The 21,126-nt window shown below is 31.8% G+C and overlaps 2 protein-coding genes across 3 annotated transcripts; both read right to left on the bottom strand.

Annotated features, from left to right (window-relative positions):
* Positions 1–430: 430 nt before the first annotated feature.
* LOC130623972 (aldo-keto reductase family 1 member B1-like) lies at positions 431–5,907 on the bottom strand. 2 transcript variants are annotated; one of them, XM_057439524.1, is made up of 6 exons: positions 5,809–5,907; positions 4,289–4,344; positions 3,612–3,960; positions 2,224–2,413; positions 1,060–1,196; positions 431–846 (listed from the first exon to the last, which is right to left on the bottom strand). In XM_057439524.1, exons 1-6 carry the CDS (start codon positions 5,827–5,829, stop codon positions 619–621), a joined length of 981 nt encoding a protein of 326 aa, XP_057295507.1. In that variant the 5' UTR covers positions 5,830–5,907; the 3' UTR covers positions 431–618. The 2 variants fall into 2 exon arrangements, with proteins under 2 accessions (XP_057295507.1, XP_057295506.1); XM_057439523.1 differs by lacking the exon at positions 5,809–5,907 and having other exon boundaries at positions 4,289–4,485.
* A 957-nt stretch (positions 5,908–6,864) lies between these two features.
* LOC130624285 (signal peptide peptidase-like 3) lies at positions 6,865–15,340 on the bottom strand. Its single transcript, XM_057439863.1, has 13 exons — positions 15,170–15,340; positions 14,730–14,807; positions 13,095–13,177; positions 12,814–12,933; positions 12,080–12,161; positions 11,258–11,370; positions 10,078–10,184; positions 9,821–9,892; positions 9,582–9,670; positions 9,405–9,444; positions 8,982–9,099; positions 8,674–8,783; positions 6,865–8,105 (listed from the first exon to the last, which is right to left on the bottom strand). The coding sequence occupies exons 1-13, from the start codon at positions 15,274–15,276 to the stop codon at positions 8,040–8,042; spliced, it is 1,185 nt and encodes a 394-aa protein (XP_057295846.1). The 5' UTR covers positions 15,277–15,340; the 3' UTR covers positions 6,865–8,039.
* Positions 15,341–21,126: the final 5,786 nt, after the last annotated feature.

The following is a 21,126-nucleotide window of genomic DNA, read 5'->3' as shown; positions in this document are numbered from 1 at the left end:
AATTTAATCTAATTTTTTTTTTGACTCTCTAAAACATTGTCTTTTTATAATAATAAACGAAAACGAACCTTTTCTGTGCATATCTAAAATCTTGGTCACAATATGTTGAGACAAGACAACTAATTTTGAAGTTCGCCACCACAAGTAATTGCGTAGGCTCATTCTATATTAGATTCACGCATTGAGATTTACCTGTCAATGTTAAGTGGATTTATGACGTCAGCATTTCCATTTATCACAAATTTTGGAGTCTTCGTTGGCCCCCGACGTGGATTATTTTAGTGTGCGAGCGTTCAAGAGAATGTGACTAGCAACTTTTCAACTCGGCTGACCTACGTATGCAATAATAGCCACTTTGCGGCCGGCCGACTGCAGCGTTTTGACTGTTTCACACTTCTGTTCATATTTAAAAAATGAGGAAAAACCTGCCTTCGTTATAATATTTTTGTCCAAGATTGTAGGTGAATCAAGTGCGTGATAGCAGTTACAGCAAAGTCGGTATTAGGTCGTTCAAATTAACGTCGCGCACAAGCGTAATTCATACAGACGTATTTTTAAAAACAGTTTAAAAAACCGGAATGAAAATTTTCTGGCTAGTGTCAATAATTTTGATTACAATCACCCCAGCATTTCACCATCCCAAAAATCTTTATCAGCCGTTTGTCCTTCTTTCAAGATCCACGACTGTTTATTGTAACGAAAGCGTGTCGTAATTAAGCCAATTTTCACCATATCTTCGTCATCTAGGTTTATTTGCAGACTTTCGAAATTCTCCTTGATACGCTCCTTTGAAATAGATCTCACTAGTACACCTGTTCCACGTTTGATGTGCCAACCCAGAAGAATCTAAAGAAATGCAATATATTATTATTCTTATTATTATTAAAGACTTCAAATGTAACTTTGAATCTTTACAGGTTCGGGGATTGATAGAGGCACAAGAAAAACGTTAAATTTATTTTTAGAACATTTTTGCCAAACAAGTTGGTCGTTCAAGCAAATCGAAAACTATTAGTCGCTTCAACCACATTATGTTCACACAAATTTGTTGCTCCCTACCTGTGCCCTTGTAGCTTTGTGTTTTTTCGCAATAGAAGCTATAACAGCGTCGCTGAGCAAACTAGGTTCGCCCTCCTCCCTACAGTCATCAGGACGTCCTAGATTGGATAGCGGTGAATAAGCAACAACAGCGATTCCTAAAACGTAAAGAAGAATTTATACTGAACAATGCTACTGACAAGAACTCCATACATATCATTTACTAGAGTATTTCTTACCAAGACAACTTTAAATAGAACGAACCATGTATACTAGTTGCACCATACACCGCGGGAACGTTTTACGTGAAATTAAATCTTGCGAAAAATCCTTGAAGAGCTAATTCACAAAATTAAATCCACGCTAAAAAATGATATGGACGATTCCTACAAGTTTTTTTTTTGTTTTTTGTTTTACATTGCCGTGCATATATTTACAATTTGTGAGTTGTTCCCATATACAAAATGTATGCAACCATTAAATTTCTTCGACATAGCTCTTGTATCTTTACATTTGAAGCCGTGACTTAAACAAACCACGACAAAATCGAAAACGTTGATAAAGTAAGATTCGCGAAACAAATTCACGCAAAATCAACCAGTAGCTATTTTGCTAAAATAAAATTCACGCAAAAATTTTTATCACCCTCGCAAATTTCGTCACTTTTCTTTCGACATTTTTTAGTTCAGTTGTATTAGAAAAGGTTCAGTTGTATTAGAAAAGGTTTTGTCAGCATTTTCTTAAAGGGTTTATTATATTGGTGTTTTTCCTATCTTGACATCTTTCTTAGTAGGAAATAGCAGAGATTATCCTTAAAAGACAGATCTCCTGCAAAAACGTTGTACATTTAATCTCAAAATCCCTGATCACTTTCCGTCAATCAATATTTTCAAATTAAAATTATTCCTCAACAACACGGCGAAGATAAACAAAATGGCGGCAAAAATTCAAAAGTGATCAAATGTGTACCAGGAAATAAATGCATTGTAAACAAGGCGCTTACTAGCACTAAATTTGAGACTTAAATCGATAGCTAAAACGTCTTCGGAGATAACTGACTGATACATTCAGTAATTTTTTGCGGAATCTGCACGATATTTTTTGTGTGTAGCCTAAGTCGTAAGTAGAGGAGTGAAATAACTTTTCTGAAAATCATAACCCTTCTTGGAATCCAACCAACATTACCTTCTTTCTTACACAACTCCACCAGTTGATTTTGTGGTAGATACGGATGTAGTTCGACCTGATTGCACGCAGGTTTAATGCGCGGTGATGAACCCAACAGATCTTTCACTTTTTTCGTTGTAAAGTTACTGATTCCAATGGCTGCGACAAGACCGTCATCCACCAATTTTTCCATACATTTCCAAACCTCCTTAGAACGAAAAACGAAGAGAAATATGATAAACATTACCATAAAAAAAAGAAATAAAATAGCGACGATACCAGTTAGACGGCGACAACAGTTTCTCGCCAACAGTTTGACAACAGTTTGACGACAACAATTTGACAACAGCACATTGACGACATTTTGACGACTACAGCTTAACGAAAACACATTAACGACGACAACACTTTGATAACAATAGTTGGACGACGGCCGACAAACAAATACAGTTGTCGGATAAATAGCAAGAAACAGTTTTAACTACCCTATAACTATCTAATTTTTTGTAACAGAAAAAAACATACAAAATTATGAACAGATATTTAAATGTTTAAGTGGAGGGTTAAAAATTATTGATAACTTGTGCATGATGACTTGTAAATAGTGTGAATTTGCAGAATTAATGAAATATTTTTTCTCTTAGTAAATTATTGTAAAGTATTTCGTTCAGTTTCAGAAAATCTTTGTTTAACTAATATTTCTCAGTTTAAGTCTTATTTTGAGTGGTGCAAATATAAATTTGAGGCACAAGTGGAGGACGGGATCTGAAATTTATGGAGGGGGACATAAACAGTGAAGGGAGGTGAGTGAAAAGTAAATGGTGGGATGTAGTTTTTAAACTTTTTGTTCAATGCACATGAAACGCACCACAAGTGTGGCCCAAACCTTAAGTAAAAAGTTGATGTCAGCATTTTTGTTAATGACGCCATCAAATTGGCAAAAATTAGTTTAGACCTAAGATTCGTAGCATGTGAAGTTACATAATATATATCAATGTATATACATTTGACTATACAGGTTGAGCTCGGGATTTACGGGAAACCGAGCATTTTCGGTTAGTATGAATGTAAGGCCCAAAAGCCTATAAAAACAATTTAATTTTTTTTAAAAAAAATTCAATAAAAATTGATTGTCATGGTTACACATCGCCATAATATCCAAAAAAATTTCTAAAAAATTAAAGCTAAATAAAAGTTAGGAAAATTTACAAAGTTTTTTTTGTAAACACTTCCCCTTGAAGTACACAAATTCTGCATTTAATTCTAAAAGCTGTGTCAAAACTGATAGATGCTCACAAAAAAGGCAAGCACAAAGGGCTTAAAAAACCTGAATACGTTTGGCATTGTACGCAAGTACATTAAATCACAAAAAAGCAAAAAAGGAAAGCCCAAAGGGCTCAACAAACCTGAATACGTTTGGCATCGTACGCTAGTACATTATCGTTGAGTGACACTTCCTTTATGTTCTTATCAATTTCGAATGGCATATGGATAAGATACAAGTTCAAATATTTCAGCTGTAAATTCTTTAATGTGGCTTTGCACGCATCTTCCACACGACAAAAATCATCAATCCAAAGTTTAGATGTGATGAAAACATCTTCCCTCTTAATGCTCTCAGTTGAGAATGTTTCACGGAGAACTTTTCCAATTTCAGGCTCATTTTCGTACTCAGAAGCACAATCAATGTGTCGGTACCCAATATTTAATGCCCATTTTATTGAATGTACATCTTCAGAGGATACTAGCCAGGTGCTAAATAATTAAGAAAATCTCCTTTTTACATGGTATCAAGCCATATAAATTTTCCAACTAAAAATTATTAACTACCTTATTTTAGGAAATTAACCAGGCACAAAATTAATACAAACTTGGTGTTTTTAATTACCTGTTCACGTTGACTTGCCCAATCGCATTAGGTAAATTTATAATTTGATATAGGCATTCATGCTAATTTCCTTTGTTTTATTTTCGTGATTGGTAATTTTGTGCCTCTTTTCCAGGAATAAGGCAACTAAAGATCACCACTACATCCAAACTAAAAACATACATTGGAGTTGTTGAAGATATTCGAAAAACTTACCCAAAACCAAGAGGTGGCATCACACAGCCATTGTTTAGCATCATCTCTGGTTTCGCCTTAAAATAATAATGATTGCGACATGAGAAAACCAGCTGCATGGATTGTTTTTTGAACAGATTACTTATTCTCCGACACAGTACCATATCATCCAAGTGATGTATTACTTTTTATATTCGATAGGAGCTTTATAAGAATGTATGACTTTAGAATACGGTGTTATAGAAGGCATTTTTTTAAAGAGAGGAGTAAAGGAAGTTAATATTTTCGGATGTATGCAAGTTAGAGTACACACAAATATGGAAGAAGCTCTAGACTTAATATCCACAAAGTTAGAATTGAAGATATTAATTAAACACATATTATTTTTCGATGTCAGTGATAATGGTATATATTAATTTTCGCAGGTAGATCATTTTGTAGGTATATATAGGTGCAGGTATATAGTTATTTTGACCAATGACTGTTAGCCGAAATTATGTAGGTATTAATTTTCATTTAATTTGGCCACCAAAGATCTGTAAAAAAATATTAAAATTTTATTCATGCAATCTCAAAATTATTATCGCATTTGAGGATATATTTCGACATGTCATTTTAAAACCATTATTGCTTCTTCATAACCAAACATTTATTTAAAACATATACCAAAGTAAAATTCTGTAAATTTATGTGTAGACCTTATGTGTTAACCCAAACTTCCACTCAGTCACAGGTACTTTACAACAAAAACTTTCCTTTGTGATCATTCTCCTGAAACAAGCAATTAGAAATGGCACAAACTTTTGTGAATCATTGTTTTAAATTCCACATAGAGGATACACAACAATTTTTTTTAGAATGGGTTATACTGAGACTAAGTGACAAAAAGTACAACACAATGATGCCAAATTTCTTTTTCTTATACAATCTAGGAGTTAAACCTATGTCATTTCATCCCTATCTCAGATTTTCTTTATTCTGCATGTTGTATACACGTAAAGGTAAGAGACTTTTCCAATTTATGACCTAAATCATAAAAGTTAGCCCCATACATAATACTTGATTGCAAGATTTTGTCCCGTCAAAATGTGTTAAAACAGGCTATTTGTAAAAGATTTTGGCGAGTCCCTTGTCCTTCAATTGAGGTATATTTTCCTTAATCGAGGTATACTTTATGGCCTCATAGCTAAGTGGTTAAAACTCTCGCACTTTGTATACAGAATGGCGTATCCCCTAGCTGGCGATTCAATATGGGCGAAGATGAACGTTACCATAGCCCTGGGTTAACCCCAGTTATTTGAGGGAAATTCGGAAGATTTCACACTGGATTGAATTGGATGTTACAAGGAGTTGTCTGACCTCAAGATTTCCTGACTGATGCTAGAGCTAGACTTTCTGATTTCTCTAGCCTTAGCTCCAGAAAAACTATTTTTGACAGAGGACAAAGTCTTAATAAATGTTCAAAAAGTTATGCAGGTTATAGTAGAGTGTAAAGAAAAATTACACATTTTTTTCTGGACTTTGGTTACTGTCTATCTTACCATATCATTAACCAACTGCATCTACGCAAAAATGGCTGCCAGCATGCTCGTTTGCTTTTCTCGGAACTATCGTGATTTCTTTGAAATACCGAGCGCCCCTGCGCACAAATAACGGCGGGTTTTTACACTCACGCAAAACTCAGTCCCACCCAGGGTATTTTGTCTTTGATTTTCGTCGCCCGCTACGCGGGGCGAAAATCGCCTGATGGAAGATAGATATATAGATATACATCTGGAGACAGCACACAGCCTAGACGCTGCTAAGTTTGTGTCCAGGCTAAAACCTCGAAAAATTTTCATATTTTTGAAAGCCAATGAAGATGCTTTATTTTAATCTATGTCAATTTAATGACCATTGTGAAGAGAGATTGTGTACTCTTCGTGTGGCCAGAACATTTTGTGTACACGGCCATGACTAAATGTGCTTACATTTTGTTGGTCGCCCCCTTGCCACTTGCTGGTCTCTGATGGTTTGGTCGTAGCTGGGGAGCTAAGCACATTTTTTAAAATCGTGTATTTTATCAGGTAAGAATTATTATATATAAAAGGTATATTCGCACAGGATTTTTTTAATATGTTACTCACACCTAAGTCAAGCGGTTAACAGTTAGGTTAAAAAACGATACCAAAATTCAATCATTTAAACCGTACTGGTCATATTGGCCGCGTTATTAGCTCCCGGTCCGATTTCGCGAATATATAAAGCCTGTGCATGTACTTGTCAAATCTTATGGCAACCTTAATCCCAAGACCTGTTGTCTTTATCGATACGTGCAGCGCCAATGAGAGAAAAAAAGAAACTTAGTAAATTTTCATATTGTACAACACAATTGTGTAGATTTAATGCCGACATTATAATTTTCAAGGAATTTCATATCAAACACGGGCACCCTCGCGTTCCAAGGGACTTTTGGCTTTTTAATCCATTAATATTCATTCAACGAAAAAAATGACAGCGAACTTGTTTTTGAAGGTTTTTAGCACAACTTCTTTTTAATCATTAATCTTCTCTAAAACAGGTCCGGAGAGGAGAATGTGAAGTGACTAACACAGAACTCGATGACAAATTGATATTTATCTACATAATCATCTACATATATACACAACCAATAAATTTTTTGTTTATGTCAACATAAATACGACTAAAAACCTAGCATCTGAGATGGAGTGTTTAAAGAAGAAAACTCCTTCATGGGTGCCAAAGATAAAAAACTAAAAGCATCAAGCTGGTAGCATTGGGAATATGTTCACCTAACAAAGGAACTGGTATAAACGAAGCAATACATTGCCTCACTTAGCCCTAATTCTTCAATAAAGGCTTCATTACGGTCCGCTAGACGTTCAACGTTTTCTGATACAGCTTGATAGGCAGGTTAGGCAGGACAAAATAAAAAATATATATAAATTAAAATCATAGAAAATAACAGCTAGAAAACTTAAACTTCAAAACAAGTAAAAAAATGTTTAATATAAACAACATATAAATATTTATAACAGCTTTTAACAGAATGATAAACATGAAGAAAAAAGGTCAACTATTCTTCGGAAAACACGTTTATCATGTAACAAATTATTTATTATAAAGAATTCAATAGAGAAATTAAAATTTTTTCTAAATTGTATGTTTCTGAAAACAATACCTGGAAGTACCCAATCCAGAAGAATCGCTTAAAAGTACCATGTAAATTTTTTATGGAGAAATATTTTTGTAAATAAGACGAATGTTAACAAGAACTGCTAAATTTTACGGATTTTACAACTTTTCCGAAAAGCGAATTTTTTTGTAAATCATTTAAAACATTTATTTGTGTAGTAACTAACCTCAATTAAATCGCCAAAATCGCGAAAAGTTGATCTTATTAAGGTACCATCAATTCTTCAAAGAAAATATTTTTTACCTAAGCTATATTTTCAAGAAAAAAATTCATTAATAAACGCTAAAATATATTTTCGTCAAATTTTTTTCCAGCTAAAATATAAAATCAGCTATGCCACACCGTCTAACGATGGCAAAACAATAAAAATTTAAAACTTCCAGGTGTGATTTGCACCCAAATAGACATGCTTTCAAGTCCATTCAAACCATCGGCAAATAGATCACTACATTCCTGCCACCAATTTCGAATTAGGGTCATAGTCTTGCTTTTACTGCTGAAGGAAAATAAAAATGGCTTACATCAGCAAAACAACCATTATCCATTCCAAATTACTTTTCTTTTCTTCTGAAGCAGCTACACGTCCAAACATTTTGATGTGACATTCACGAAAGGGCTTGTCCACATTTTCCGAAGATCGCCCTAAAGTAAGAAGCATAAGAATAAAATAAACAAATAAACCAACAGAAAAACCATAAAGTGCACAGGTATGCTGTTTAGGTAATTTAAAACGTCTACGGACCATATCTTCCGGAATTTCAATTTTTGGCAAAAACTGCAGGCCTATGGTGTTTCAAAACAGAGCTTTGTGGTAAGAAAACTTTTACTGACATAACGGAGACGACAATATTTTCTTAGTGTGTTTCGGCCTTTACTGAAGAAAATTTTGCGGTCTTCTTTTGACTAACACATATCAAGCTTTGAGACAAGTGTGAGCTTCTCAAGGGAAAAAGAATTACGTTTTATAGCAAGAATTAAGTTTTACGACGAGAATTAAGTTTACGACGAGAATTACGCTCTCGAAGAAAAGACAATCTTAAGTTTTAAGACGATTGTAAGTATTTCGAGAGAAAAGAAGACAATTTTTGGTTTTACAACGAGCAGTAGGTTCTCCATGAAACGATTCAATCTTTAGTTTTGCAACACGTAAAAGTTTCCACAATAAACAACAGTTTTTTTACCAATTAAAACGCAAACAAAGATATCTCACCTGCATATAAGCTCTTATTACTATGGGTAATAGTGTAAACGGCACTAAGTAAAGAAGAGCAGGTTGTGCTGACTTTGAAGCTTCTGAAACTACAGTGGCTGTCAACAAACCTAAAATAATAAAATAATTTTACAGCTGTTTGACTTTTTATAGAAAATAAATCGTCACTCCTTCAATGACATCGAAACCCATCTCATTATTTTTACAATGGTTGTCCGAAAAATACGGAACCAACTGATCCACTTTTATGTGTTAATGCAGTTACCGAACAGCTCTTATGAGCTCAAACAGGGTTCGTTTTTACTTACCTACGAAATATCCGATTAATGAACAGCGAAAATATGTGATGGTTGCAGGAGTGCTCGCTGACATCTCTTTATTTTTGTCGAAACGCAGAACAAAACATAAAAGTAATCCCGGCATGACCTAAACACAGATAACATCAAGTAATCTAAAAAAAACTGCATTCTTACTTTTGCTGCGCCATTTTTGCTGGGAAAAACATTGGCGTCACCCAAAATCTTAGTTAATCATTACTTGTTAGCTTGATGCGCACAAACTTTAACTAAAAATTACTACCCCTTCCTAATTAAGAGATGACAGGCAAAACTTTTGGTACTAAAAATATGAACCTTGATTACAATATGTTGATTCCTTATGAAATCTTCTAGAGTCACGCATTTCTACATATTTACAGCTTCCTGTATCTATAACAACAAAAAACAACTTACCACATCTCCAAGTCCCAGCATAGAAAAGTGGCCATTTTTTCTAAATGAAAAATGAACGGAAATTTAATACAAGAGGGAAAGCCGTTCAACCATGGTTCAACCAAATTGTTTGGGCAAAAATCGGATGCTTTTTTAAGAATAAATATCAATTTTTGTAATGTACTTGGCCACACTTACCTGGGGAAAATAAGTTTAGCAGGTAGTGAGATCTTAAGAGGAGCTTGCATAGATTCTCTTACGTGTAATCTATTTGTCAGATAATGCAGCTAAAAAAACAAGAACAACGAAGTTAAAACTTGGTTCACATCAGCATAAGTAAGACGCGTGACATACGTAAGCCTAACATAGTGTGCACAGGGTAGTAACCTCATTTCTTGACAACCCGAACATCTACAAAAAAGATAAAGGGTCCTTACAGGATTATACGCTGGTTGGGTTGCTACTGTTACCATGACATTAACCTTAAATATGTACTCGGATAAAAATACCTAAAAAGCAAATAAGAATTGTTACTTTCTTGTGGTAAAATTAATTTAGCGGTTCACAAAAAAAACTGGTATTTTGTGAAAAAATTTGCTTTTCTTATCATTTCGCCATCCATGTACGATATTACAATGTTTTTCTTCCACTATTATCTTGACACTGTCAATATTTGTACCCTATTTTAACTTACCCAAAACACATCGTACACGAGCAATCCAAACAAGAGCAGGACTGATACTTTCAAACTCGGAAGACGAACAATTGCTATCATGGCTACACAGAGTGCCATTGACAATACTAGAATAAAAAAAGTGCAAATAACAACAAAAACGAGGGCAGAACAATAACTAAATTCAAACCATCCAGAAAATCATATTTGCTACATTGTCCATTGGCGTTTGCCTTCAAGATTGCATTCAGTGTTTAAGAATTTATAAAATTAAAAAAAGGCACCGTAAAAAGGGAATTTTCACACTTTTCAAAACAAAAGTCAGAGGTCAAAAGTACAGATTAAGTTTGGGAGGTCATGTTTATGTCTCTGACGAAGGGTGTATAATAGTAAAAAACCATTCAGTATCTTTTTTAGTACCTAACTGCAGAAGGTCTGAAAAAAATGATATTTCAAGTAATCGTCCCAAGGAAGAACAAAATATATGTACGATTTTAAGATCGTTCGATTTTAAATTTGTGTCAGTTTTCGAAACAAATTCAAATCACTGTATATATATGAATTGAAACCAAAATATGGTTGTAGGTGAGTCAGATTTTTTTTGTCTTTTTTTCGTTTACATTGCTATGATACCATTTTTTCAATAATTTTGGCGAACTAATTAGATTAATTAGAATGGTGTAAAATAAAACACAATTAAAATGACTTGTAAACAATATAAAATTGTCAGAACTTTTCATAAGAAAAGATGGTTTTAGCCAGGTAATATAATATAAAATAATTTTACTTGTCACCACAAACCCCTCATTGGGACACCTTAATTAAACTCACTGGGTGCAGGTAGTGACAAGAACAGCGTGTGATAATTAAATACATGATTGTCACTCTTTACATTTAGCAAACGTGAAGAAATTTGAAAACGTTTTGAAAAAATGAGAGTATTTTAAAAAAAATTGAGAATATCAAAGGCATTTTAAAAGTGATGATATATGAGTAAAAAATAAATAATTGTTGCATACATGTAGTATTTCTGTGTATCTTGAAAATAAAAACATGCCACAGATGTAAAGTTGAGCAGACATTTGTTAAAAAAATCTACTTTTAGAGAAAACTAGAGAAGATTTCTCAAAATTGAGGAGCATTAAGGAGTTTTGAGAATTAAGGAGTTTTGAGGATACGTGGCAACCCTTCAGTAACTCACCATCCATGAGCAGCCAGTGACCAGTAAATACCCACATCATTACAACAACTGATGAAGTAAGTAATGCTGTAATCTCAGCAGGTGTGAAACGACCACAACATCCCAGAGAAATTCTAAAAACAATGCAATATACATCAATAGATTACCTCCCCCATTTTCTACTTTTCTTCGATTGATCCTTTTTGAAAATATAACTAGGTATTTAACAATAAAAAACTATGCGATGTTCAACACTAACTTGGAAGAGAGGTTCTGGAGGAAAATTGCTCAGTGATCGAAATTATAAAAGCAAAAGATTATGGAAAATAAAAAATATAAACATAAATATCGATTGTATAAATATTAGTTGATATAAAAAAAGAGTAAATTGCTTTTAGGCACAAAAAAAAATTGCTTAATTTTATACCATGTTGCTTCAAAAAATGACTTAATTTGAACAAAAAGCTGGCTTAAATACAAACCCTCTCAGAAGGAGGCATTATTCTTATTTTCCTACAAAAAACTGTTATCTGTTAAATTCGTGAAATGAATTGTGGCATCCAACCGTGAAGTAATGGAATACCCATCCTTAATTTGTATTTATTCATACCGCATGTTTTGGGGAAATCAGGCTTACCTAAAATACCAAAGTTTACATAGGTTAACACATATCAGATCAATTCGGAAATTCCAGAGCATTCTAGATTTTAACAATTTTGTTTCTAAACCTTGGTTCTTTTCAGTTCTATTTTTTTTTTAAAGTTAAAAGTAAGTTGACAACCCTGGAAAAATCTTATATTAAGTTTCTTTAATTATAAGTGGGCACACATGTTGATAACTTACTTGTTTGTGTTGTTGAAACAGAGCGACGTGGCATATTGACAGATTGGAAGCAGGAGAAATGCAGACGCAACGGTTGCTAATACTATAAAGGACAATTTTTCAAAATTGATAGAGGAGACATATCTTTTAGAAAAAGGATAGCAAACATTTAAAAAGCTCTGACCGTTCTATTGAAAATCAAAACGCTTTATTCTTTTTTGTTGGACAAATGGATTTCAAATTCGTAAAAAATTTGGGTTTTTAATTTCTGGACAATTGAAACTTTGGGATGTTAAATTTTTGAATAATTTTGAACCAAAATTTTTGAATAATTTTGAACCAATCACTAAAACGTTTGAATGGGATTATGGCCAGATGCTAAACAAATTGTGGCATAAATTTTGCTGATGTTACTGTTATCTCGAAGTTAAACTAAGCTTTCAAAGATTGTAAAACATGTAGCAAAATGACTTTAACAGGCGTAGCCGAAATATAAATAAAGAATAAGTTAGAAGAAGAATTTTTTACAATCTGCATTTTATTATCTGAACTTTTTACAATTACTTGTCCTAATATTTCATTCGGTAATAATCAGTAAGTTAGAGGGAATGAATGCAAACATGAGAGGGAAAAAAATTTACAAGAATTCCTTCCATCTTTGACTAAAAACAACCATTTTCTCCACTTTTTACCTCCTGTTCTCGTTAAGGATGGCAACAAAATTAATTTTTACAGGGAAAAACATTAATTCTTACCTGTCATTATCAAAGTAAACAACAACTGCAGCGAGTCAAAAAAGAAGAACATCACTAAGAGCATAATAGAAGCACACAGGGGGAGTGCAACTGCTTGTGTTGCTTCAATCGTATGCAGGTCTAAAGTAAAATTAGTTATCAATAATCATCAAGTATGGAAAGGGAAAGTTTCTGTTTTGTTAAAAAACACAAAGTGAAAAACAACCACACCTGAATCCTCCCCTGTAATTGGAAGAGAACAACAAACAAAAAGCAACGAAATAATTATCCAAACATCTTACTCTGCCATGAAATGTTAGTTGTTTTGGAGTCGTCTTTCTCGTTCTCATCGTTTTCTTCATTACATTCTTCGATTTTTATAGCTCTAAAAAAAGGGGGTTTGCACCAAATTTTATTTTTCCAACACAATTTCAACAATTCACAAAGCCACAAGGGTCGGGTTTTTTTTCAATTTGTTAAGAACTTAAATGAAGTGAAAATTTAGTTACGTATGTTAAAATTGTGCAATATCAAATTCGCACAGACAGAAAAATAAAAATAATCATCCACACAAACGCGAAAAAACAAAAAATGTTAAAGATTTTTTAAGAAAGTACATGTCACACAAGGCCTGTTTGCACTATTTAAATAATAGAAACTATATACTTAAATAGTTTTAAAGATATTTAAAATATCAGTTTAAAATTTTTTCTTGCTAAAAAGGACAAGGACAAAACTACGAATTTTTCGATTATTTTAATGAAGGTTATTAATGAAAGACCCAGGTGAATTTCAGCAAATAATTAATGAAGCTAGCATAAGGATACTAAAAAAAACAAAAAAATAAACTAAAATTTAATTGCAACATTTATAAAGTTACCCCAGTTTTTTTAAATTACATCTATATTTTTACTGATTCAAAAAGCTAAAATTAAGATGCTGTAAGTCAAGTAGGACTGGGGGTTTAAATTTTTTTTAAAAATTTAATAACATCCTTGCTCCTTTATGATAAAAACTGTGAAAGAGTAATCAAAATGTCACACAATTCGCTTCCCTACGTTTTCCTCCAACAATAGTCCATTTAAAATTAAAACTTAAAAGCAAGCAAAATAATAAGAGCAATTATTCTAAATTATGCATAGAAATATGATTCATAATTACTTAGTCAAATTAGAAAATAATCATCCATACAAATAAACTAGCTTTTATACTAGTGTAAAGGGTGCCACATGATAGCAATTTTATTAACCAATGTAACAAAAGCACTAGTGTGATAGGAGTCGAATTATGCTGTGTATTTTTATGTGACAAAAAATTCTTTAGTCATCTACTAAAATATGTGTTGTCACATAAAATCACAAAAATGTCTCTGCGTCAAATTTGTTCAACTAAAATTAAATTAAAAATCCAATTTATGCTGATTTTTTTTTTTTTTTTAATAATCCTTACTAAATAGAACAATAATTTTCACTTTATATAAAAGCAGGATTTAGAATCATTTACATGAACAGAAAAAATATTAAATATTGAAATCAGATAAGCTATTGTAAACAAACTAAAGCTCTCACCTGTTTTGTTACAACGTACCGACACATTTTACAAAATTTTCGCAAAGGTAAATATCTTTCAACAGATTAACAAAGGTTATTTTTGTTGTAGTAATTTAGTTGATATTCATTTTTGAACTTTTCGTGAATTTTGGTCAAATTCGCTTAATTATTAACCCACAAAGTATTTTTCAAAATACATTTGTGAAAATTATAGTATTCACGAAAAAACCATTAATTGTAAAACTTAAAAACCGTAAACAAGAGAGCAATTTATTTTTAATTTCTATAGACATTCCTTTTTAAAAATTTAATACCAGCAAAAGTTAAGCAAAAGAATTAATAAAGTAAAGGTAGTATATTCTAAATAAAAAGATTATCTTATATTACCTTAGACTTCCATAAATGATGAGGGTTAAGGAAACAACAAAAGTCAATATCCTTGATGTATCAAACACTGAGACTGCCCTAAAAAACAAAAATACCACTTCAAATATGGCTTTGAATTATTTCTTTAAATTTAATTTTCTTCCTCATTTCTTAATTTTTAGGAATTCCTTGTGTTACACGTGGTACAGTTAAAATTGGAGTACATCCAACTTAAAAAAACATGTCAGCAAATATTGAGTCAAGAAATGTATTTACCCATAAATTAAAAACACTGTCGGGAAAAAAAATGGCTGTTCAAGTTGCCAATTAAAATGCATCAAAGAACCTTTGTGAATTAACCAACTTCTCTATACAAGTTTAGCGAATTTACATCTCCTGATTGTTCAAAATATACTTTTAGCAAGCTAAAAAGTCACATTAAAAAAAGAAATAAAACTAACCAGTTATAATCCTCTGCTAAATACACCAAATTTGTTGGTTGCTCTTGTGACAGAAATGCAGCTGGGATTACATTATCTGTAACTTTAGTCAGTGACATGTCTTCCATACCACTCAGCGCATATAAAATGTTTTTCAATAGAACTTTTAGAGAGGAAAAGAACAATTATATTATCGAGAGTTTCACACAACCTATATAAATACACTGACAATCTTCAAAAATTGTACTAACTGATGCAACGAAATGCATTAAATGCATGCAAAGCTTTGAAATGTGAACAGCTTTGAGGACATTTCAAATGTGATCATTCATTTTGAACTTTCTCACATAAACAAATTAAGATTTCAATGACCGAGATGTGCTTAACTCTTAAAAATTCTCGAAAAGCACAGCACTGAAATGCTAATTAAACTGCTTAAAAATTTAGATTGACATTGCATTTGTTTTGGCGTTTCTCTCTCCTGAATTCTGAGTCTTTTAAGTAACAATTTGATAACATTCAAGAAAATCTAATTTTTGCCATTATAAACTTGATGAAAATCATCCCTTATTGATAAATTTAAAAAAAGTTATCCCTACTGAGTTTACCATTAACCATCACAATTCCATCATCATTCAATCACACTTACACCCTTACTAACCAGTTGTAACAATGTGAGAACTTTTTAAACGTTGTTGGTTGTAGATTCAAATTTAAAAAATGACAATATTACCAGACAGTACTTTGAGCATCAAAAAGCATCTAAAACTACAGTAGATAGATTTAACACCATAAGCCCATACACAATTATCACTTCGTTGGTATTTTAATTATCACAGCATCTGTTGTACTGATTACTCATCATAACATATCCGGGGTTTTCGTTTAAACAAAGCATCATTCTTTTGAACAAAAAACAGACAATAGGTATTATAAAATACAATATCAAATAATTTTATTTACATAAAAACGTAAAAATCACTGCACATATAATGGTGATCCCAGAACAGCAATGTAATTTATATTTTCTAAAAAATGGAAGGACACACATGAAATCTAAACATCACAACTCAATAGCCAATTAAAAGTCCCATATTTTGTGTGCTCCATTTAAAGACAGATCAAGATAATATTCATTTCCTGTTCACAATTGATGCAGTCTATTTGCACTATAAATGGATATTATTTAATATCTCATTTAGAATTAATTTTTCTCTTGTATTTTGATTAGCATTGTATGTTATAATAACACCAAAGTTTAAAGACAATGTGCTTTTAAAATAGTTGCACAGAAAATTAGCATGAAAATATTTGAGTGTATACATCATGTTACTTCTTACTCATCTTTTTTATTTTTTCAAAACTACTTTGCTAGATTGTGTTTTCCTTAAGTTAAACAGGTGTACTATGGACAATGCAGATTTTGTACAAATATACAGACCATTGTGTATTAAATAGAATCAAACTAGACCTGATTGTTGGGAATAAACGCAAAAAAGAAGGTCTGACACAGAAATAAGCTGGTAATATTTACATGCGTGTACCAAATGTGCTTTATTTAAATGCCGGGTCTTACATAAATAATATATAATCAAAATTTTGATTATTTTTTAACATTGTGTCCTTTCATTGTATTATCTATGTAAAAGTTTGTTTCTTATCATTTTATCACTTCGAAGATAAATCAGGATGTGGTTGTATGTGATATTTCACAAAAAAATTAAGGTTTATACTTTATTTTTCTCCCATTATGTTGAAATATCGAAATATGCTTTGTTTCTTTTTCTTTTTTGACTTGATTGCAAGATATTAGTTGCAATCTCATTGGAACCTTGTTGATAGCCAAACTTGACCTCTGCAGTATGAAAGAGAGATTTTTTTACTGGTAAAATCCTAACTGTGGTGAACTTTGTGGCAATAATTTTCATTAAATTTGTTGCATATAACGTAACTATTATATCAATACGCTAACTGTATCAAATGTCTGCAACAGGCAAAGTCGATTCTCTTTAAAAGCGACTTCAAAACATCTTCCAAAAATTTAGTTCTGTAAATGAAATAATTTCATTACACTAAAAATCTTGCTATTGAATTCTAATTTTCAATGACAAGTTTTAAATTACAAAAGCAATTGCTTAGTAATTATATATTAATGTACAGAAAATTAAACATTGTTTTTCTCAATTCCCCTTCAATATACGTAAAAAATAAGAACTAACCATTTTGTGATAAACACAATAAATTTTAAATTAAATTTTAAGTGGATACTTCTACCATATGTTTAAATAACTAGCTTTTAATTAATAACCCAGTAACTACAAATTAAGCACATTAATCCAATATTAATTAGGTTAATCCTGTTTGGGAATTGTATGTTTGTGTATGTGTAACACCTTGAAAAAATATAACAAGCTATCCAACACCCATCAATAAAAGCTGACAGCCTTGGAAACATAAAAAATTATACAAATACATAAATACATGCTTGGCTTTAAATAACCACAAAGTAATTTTTAGAACAATATTTGGTTAACTGTTTACACGGTGCACCTGACTTTAAGTAACTAATGCTATAATTTTGTAATAATAATAACTATGAAGGTATAGGATACATCATGTATACATGACTTTCAATGTGGTAACAAACTTTTGTGACATGTTTTTTTAGTAATTATGTTTCCATTACCATTTTTAGAAGAGATACAGGGCTTTTTCAGCCCAAGGCGTTGTAAAGCTCCTAAATATCCTGACAAAAAAAGCCTGAAATAATGCTTGTTTGTATATTTTGTTACTTCAAGAATCGAAAATGTATCATCACATGAAACATCAAAATCAAACTAATTTAAAAGATCAATCAAAGTAATTTAATTTTATTTATCGTCCTCAAAAAATTTTAACTAAGATAGAGTTAAGGGTACAAGTGGTTAGATTTCATGGATTTTGTTTAAATTAGAAAAATGACCATGTATATGCAATTAAATTCATAGCTTTCACATTTAGAAAAAGGTTCCTTAGAACAAATTGGTAACATAAATCTACATTGCCTCAATAGCTCTTGATACATACTATAGCCATTTTGAAAACATACATACTGCAAAGTTACAGCATTTCCATCCATTAAAATAAAGCATTTTCTAACAGTGAAGGTTAATCCTCTTCTAGCAATTCACAGAAGTTTTATCGTTCAAAAAATATTTTAAGTTAAAGTACTGTCCCATACATAAAACTGGATCATTACAAATACACAAGTTTGAGGTCAAATAACTTGAAAACGAGGTAGTGACCTCAGTTATTTTTTACTGACAACTAGGGACCACCAAATACAAAATAGGATCAATCAATCCAAAATCAATGGGTTTATGAAACATCAAAACCCTTAAAATCCCATCTAATTTACAAAACAACAAATTTATTGCGAATTTATGCCATTACATCGCATTGTCAATAAATTAGATTGAAATCAATGTTTAAATCAATTAAATTAGTAAGGTCTTGGCATTGTCCTTTCAACTTTGGGACAAGAAAACTTGAGAATGGGTAGAGATAACTGACATCATCTAACATGTGGGTAACTAGGGACAACCTGGGACCAACATGGAATTAATTACCTAAAGCTGTGTCAACTCGTTTGTTTTGGAACAGACGGTTACATGACATCACTAAAAACACTTTATTAAATCCCAATATCTCAATTGCTTTTTAAAGGCGCATTTATTTCAAGCTCTAGATATAAAGGCAATGGGTAAACAATTTGAGTGTGGACTTTAATTGAGGTCTGCGGAGCTCAAAATGAGCTTTAAATAACCTAGGACTCCCTGTCTAAGCAATAGTCTCTCTTAGAAATAATAGACAGGGTATAGATGAGTTGCGAATGTTTACAAAGTTCCGTATTATGCGCCTTCACCATTAGGCTACCATCAAAAATATGATATGTTCGCGTCCTGAAGACCCAACAAAAATGAGTCGGTTGGTCAGCGTATTTTTCCCCGGGATTTTTAGATCGGAGCATATAAATTGGTTTCCAGGGCAAAAAACAGAATAGTGCCACTCGACATCCTTTGCAGACCCTTTTTTGCCACCCTGTAAAACTATCAGCAGCACAGGAGTACCCTAATAGAATTAATATTTAAGGGGATTGCTGGGGACAAGGTCAGAACCGTATCACGCTATTGATGTCGGTCACGTAAAATTATCTAATTGCTAAAACACGGCAGCATGAAATTGCCGCACCAGCGAATTCTTGTGAGACAAATTTTCTCTTCTTTCTGTAAACAATGACTGTAAGTAAATCCTTAAAATATATTCGTGAAAAATATTAAATTGTTCCCAAATTTTGTGACCTTATATTGCGTTTGGATGGGAAAAAAATTTTCCGGGTTTTTTCCAACTTATCAACCCAGGTTTTTATTACCAAAAATGAGTTGGTCGGAGGACGCGGACATAACATATTTTTGATGGTGGCCTTACAGGCAATAAAAGAAGGACCATAAAAAGAAAATTGACTATTTAATTTATAGATTTAAGGAATAAATAATCTAAGGGGTCATCTGCAAAATTCGTATTAACAAAATTCGTATATGCTATATGAATTTTCTTTTGCCATACAGTGATTAAATTCATATGAAAATTTTTTGAAATCGTATAAAATTTGTATGAGTTTTTAATTAAATTCGTATGGGTTTTAAATTAAATTCGCATGACTATTTAAAAAAAATTTTTATGAGTTTTAAAAATTCGTATGAGTTAAATTCGTATGAGTTTTAAATTCGTATGAGTTTTATATTCGTATGAGTTCTAAATTCTTATCAATTTTAAATTCGTATCAGTTTTAAATTTGTATGAGTTTTAAATTAAAACAAAAATTCTTTTTTAATTAGATGCGTATGTTTTTTTTTTCCAAAAAAATTTGTTACAGATTTTATTAAATACATATATGAGTTTTTAAAAAAAATTTGTTTGAGTTTTTATAATTAAATGCATATGGGTTTTTTAGGTAGAAATGTTTTTTAGATCGCATTTTTAAAGTTCAAGAACGAAAAGCAGCGATAGAAATGCCTTTTTAGATCACGTTTTAAAAATATAAGAACGAAAAGCAGTGATAGAAATACTTTTTTGGACCGCGTTTTAAAAATTGAAAAACGAAGAACGGCGATAGAAATGCTTCTTTAGATCGCATTTTTAAAGTTTAAGAACGAAAAGCAGCGATAGAAATACTTTTTTAGACCGCGTTTTAAAAATTCAAAAACGAAGAACGGCGATAGAAATGCTTCGTTAGATCCTATTTTTAAAGTTTAAGAACATAAAAGGGGCGATAGAAATACTTTTTTAGATCGCGTTTTAAAAACTTAAGAATAAAAAGCGGCGATAGAAATGCTTCTTTAGATCGCATTTTTTAAGTTTAAGAACGAAAAGCAGCAATAGAAATGCCTTTTTAGATCACGTTTTAAAAATATAAGAACGAAAAGCGGCGATAGAAATACTTTTTTGGACCGCGTTTTAAAAATTGAAAAACGAAGAACAGCGATAGAAATGCTTCTTTAGATTGCATTTTTTAAGTTTAAGAACGAAAAGCAGCAATAGAAATACTTTTTTAGACCGCGTTTTAAAAATTCAAAAACAAAGAACAGCGATAGAAATGCTTCGTTAGATTGTGTTTTAGAAGTTTAAGAACAAAAAACGGCGATAGATAATTATTTAATTTCACATTATAAGTTTAATCCTTCGAAATTCGCACGAACAGCGTTTAGAGATGGTTGTTTGTAAGCTCTAATCATTTAAAGTAATAAGAACGGCGTTTAGAAATTGTTAATGTTTATTTTAAGGCTAGCTGCATAGCAAAAAGTTATATTTCTATGAAGAAATTATATTGAAAATTTAATTTGTATGACCATTTGTTTAAAAATTTGTATCGCAATTCGTATTGGAAAATCTTAATAATTTGTATGTAAATTCGTATGAAAATTCGTATGACAATTCGT

This window comes from Hydractinia symbiolongicarpus, chromosome 13 (assembly GCF_029227915.1).
Source record: "Hydractinia symbiolongicarpus strain clone_291-10 chromosome 13, HSymV2.1, whole genome shotgun sequence".
NCBI classification, from domain to species: domain Eukaryota; kingdom Metazoa; phylum Cnidaria; class Hydrozoa; order Anthoathecata; family Hydractiniidae; genus Hydractinia; species Hydractinia symbiolongicarpus.
This window is presented reverse-complemented; position numbering and strand designations above follow the sequence as displayed.

Bases quoted from the DNA above. Each gene is read 5' to 3' on its own strand.
- LOC130623972 (XM_057439523.1), bottom strand. From the start codon at position 4,431: ATGGTACTGTGTCGGAGAATAAGTAATCTGTTCAAAAAACAATCCATG. The intron at 1,197-2,223 runs GTAATGTTGGTT...TTTACGTTTTAG, and splicing joins GGAGTTGTGTAAGAAAGAAG to GAATCGCTGTTGTTGCTTAT. The intron at 847-1,059 runs GTAGGGAGCAAC...GCATTTCTTTAG, and splicing joins ACAAAGCTACAAGGGCACAG to ATTCTTCTGGGTTGGCACAT.
- LOC130624285 (XM_057439863.1), bottom strand. From the start codon at position 15,276: ATGGAAGACATGTCACTGACTAAAGTTACAGATAATGTAATCCCAGCT. The intron at 12,934-13,094 runs GTAAGATGTTTG...ATTTTACTTTAG, and splicing joins AACTAACATTTCATGGCAGA to ACCTGCATACGATTGAAGCA. The intron at 11,371-12,079 runs GTAAGTTATCAA...CATTGTTTTTAG, and splicing joins TGTTTCAACAACACAAACAA to AATTTCTCTGGGATGTTGTG.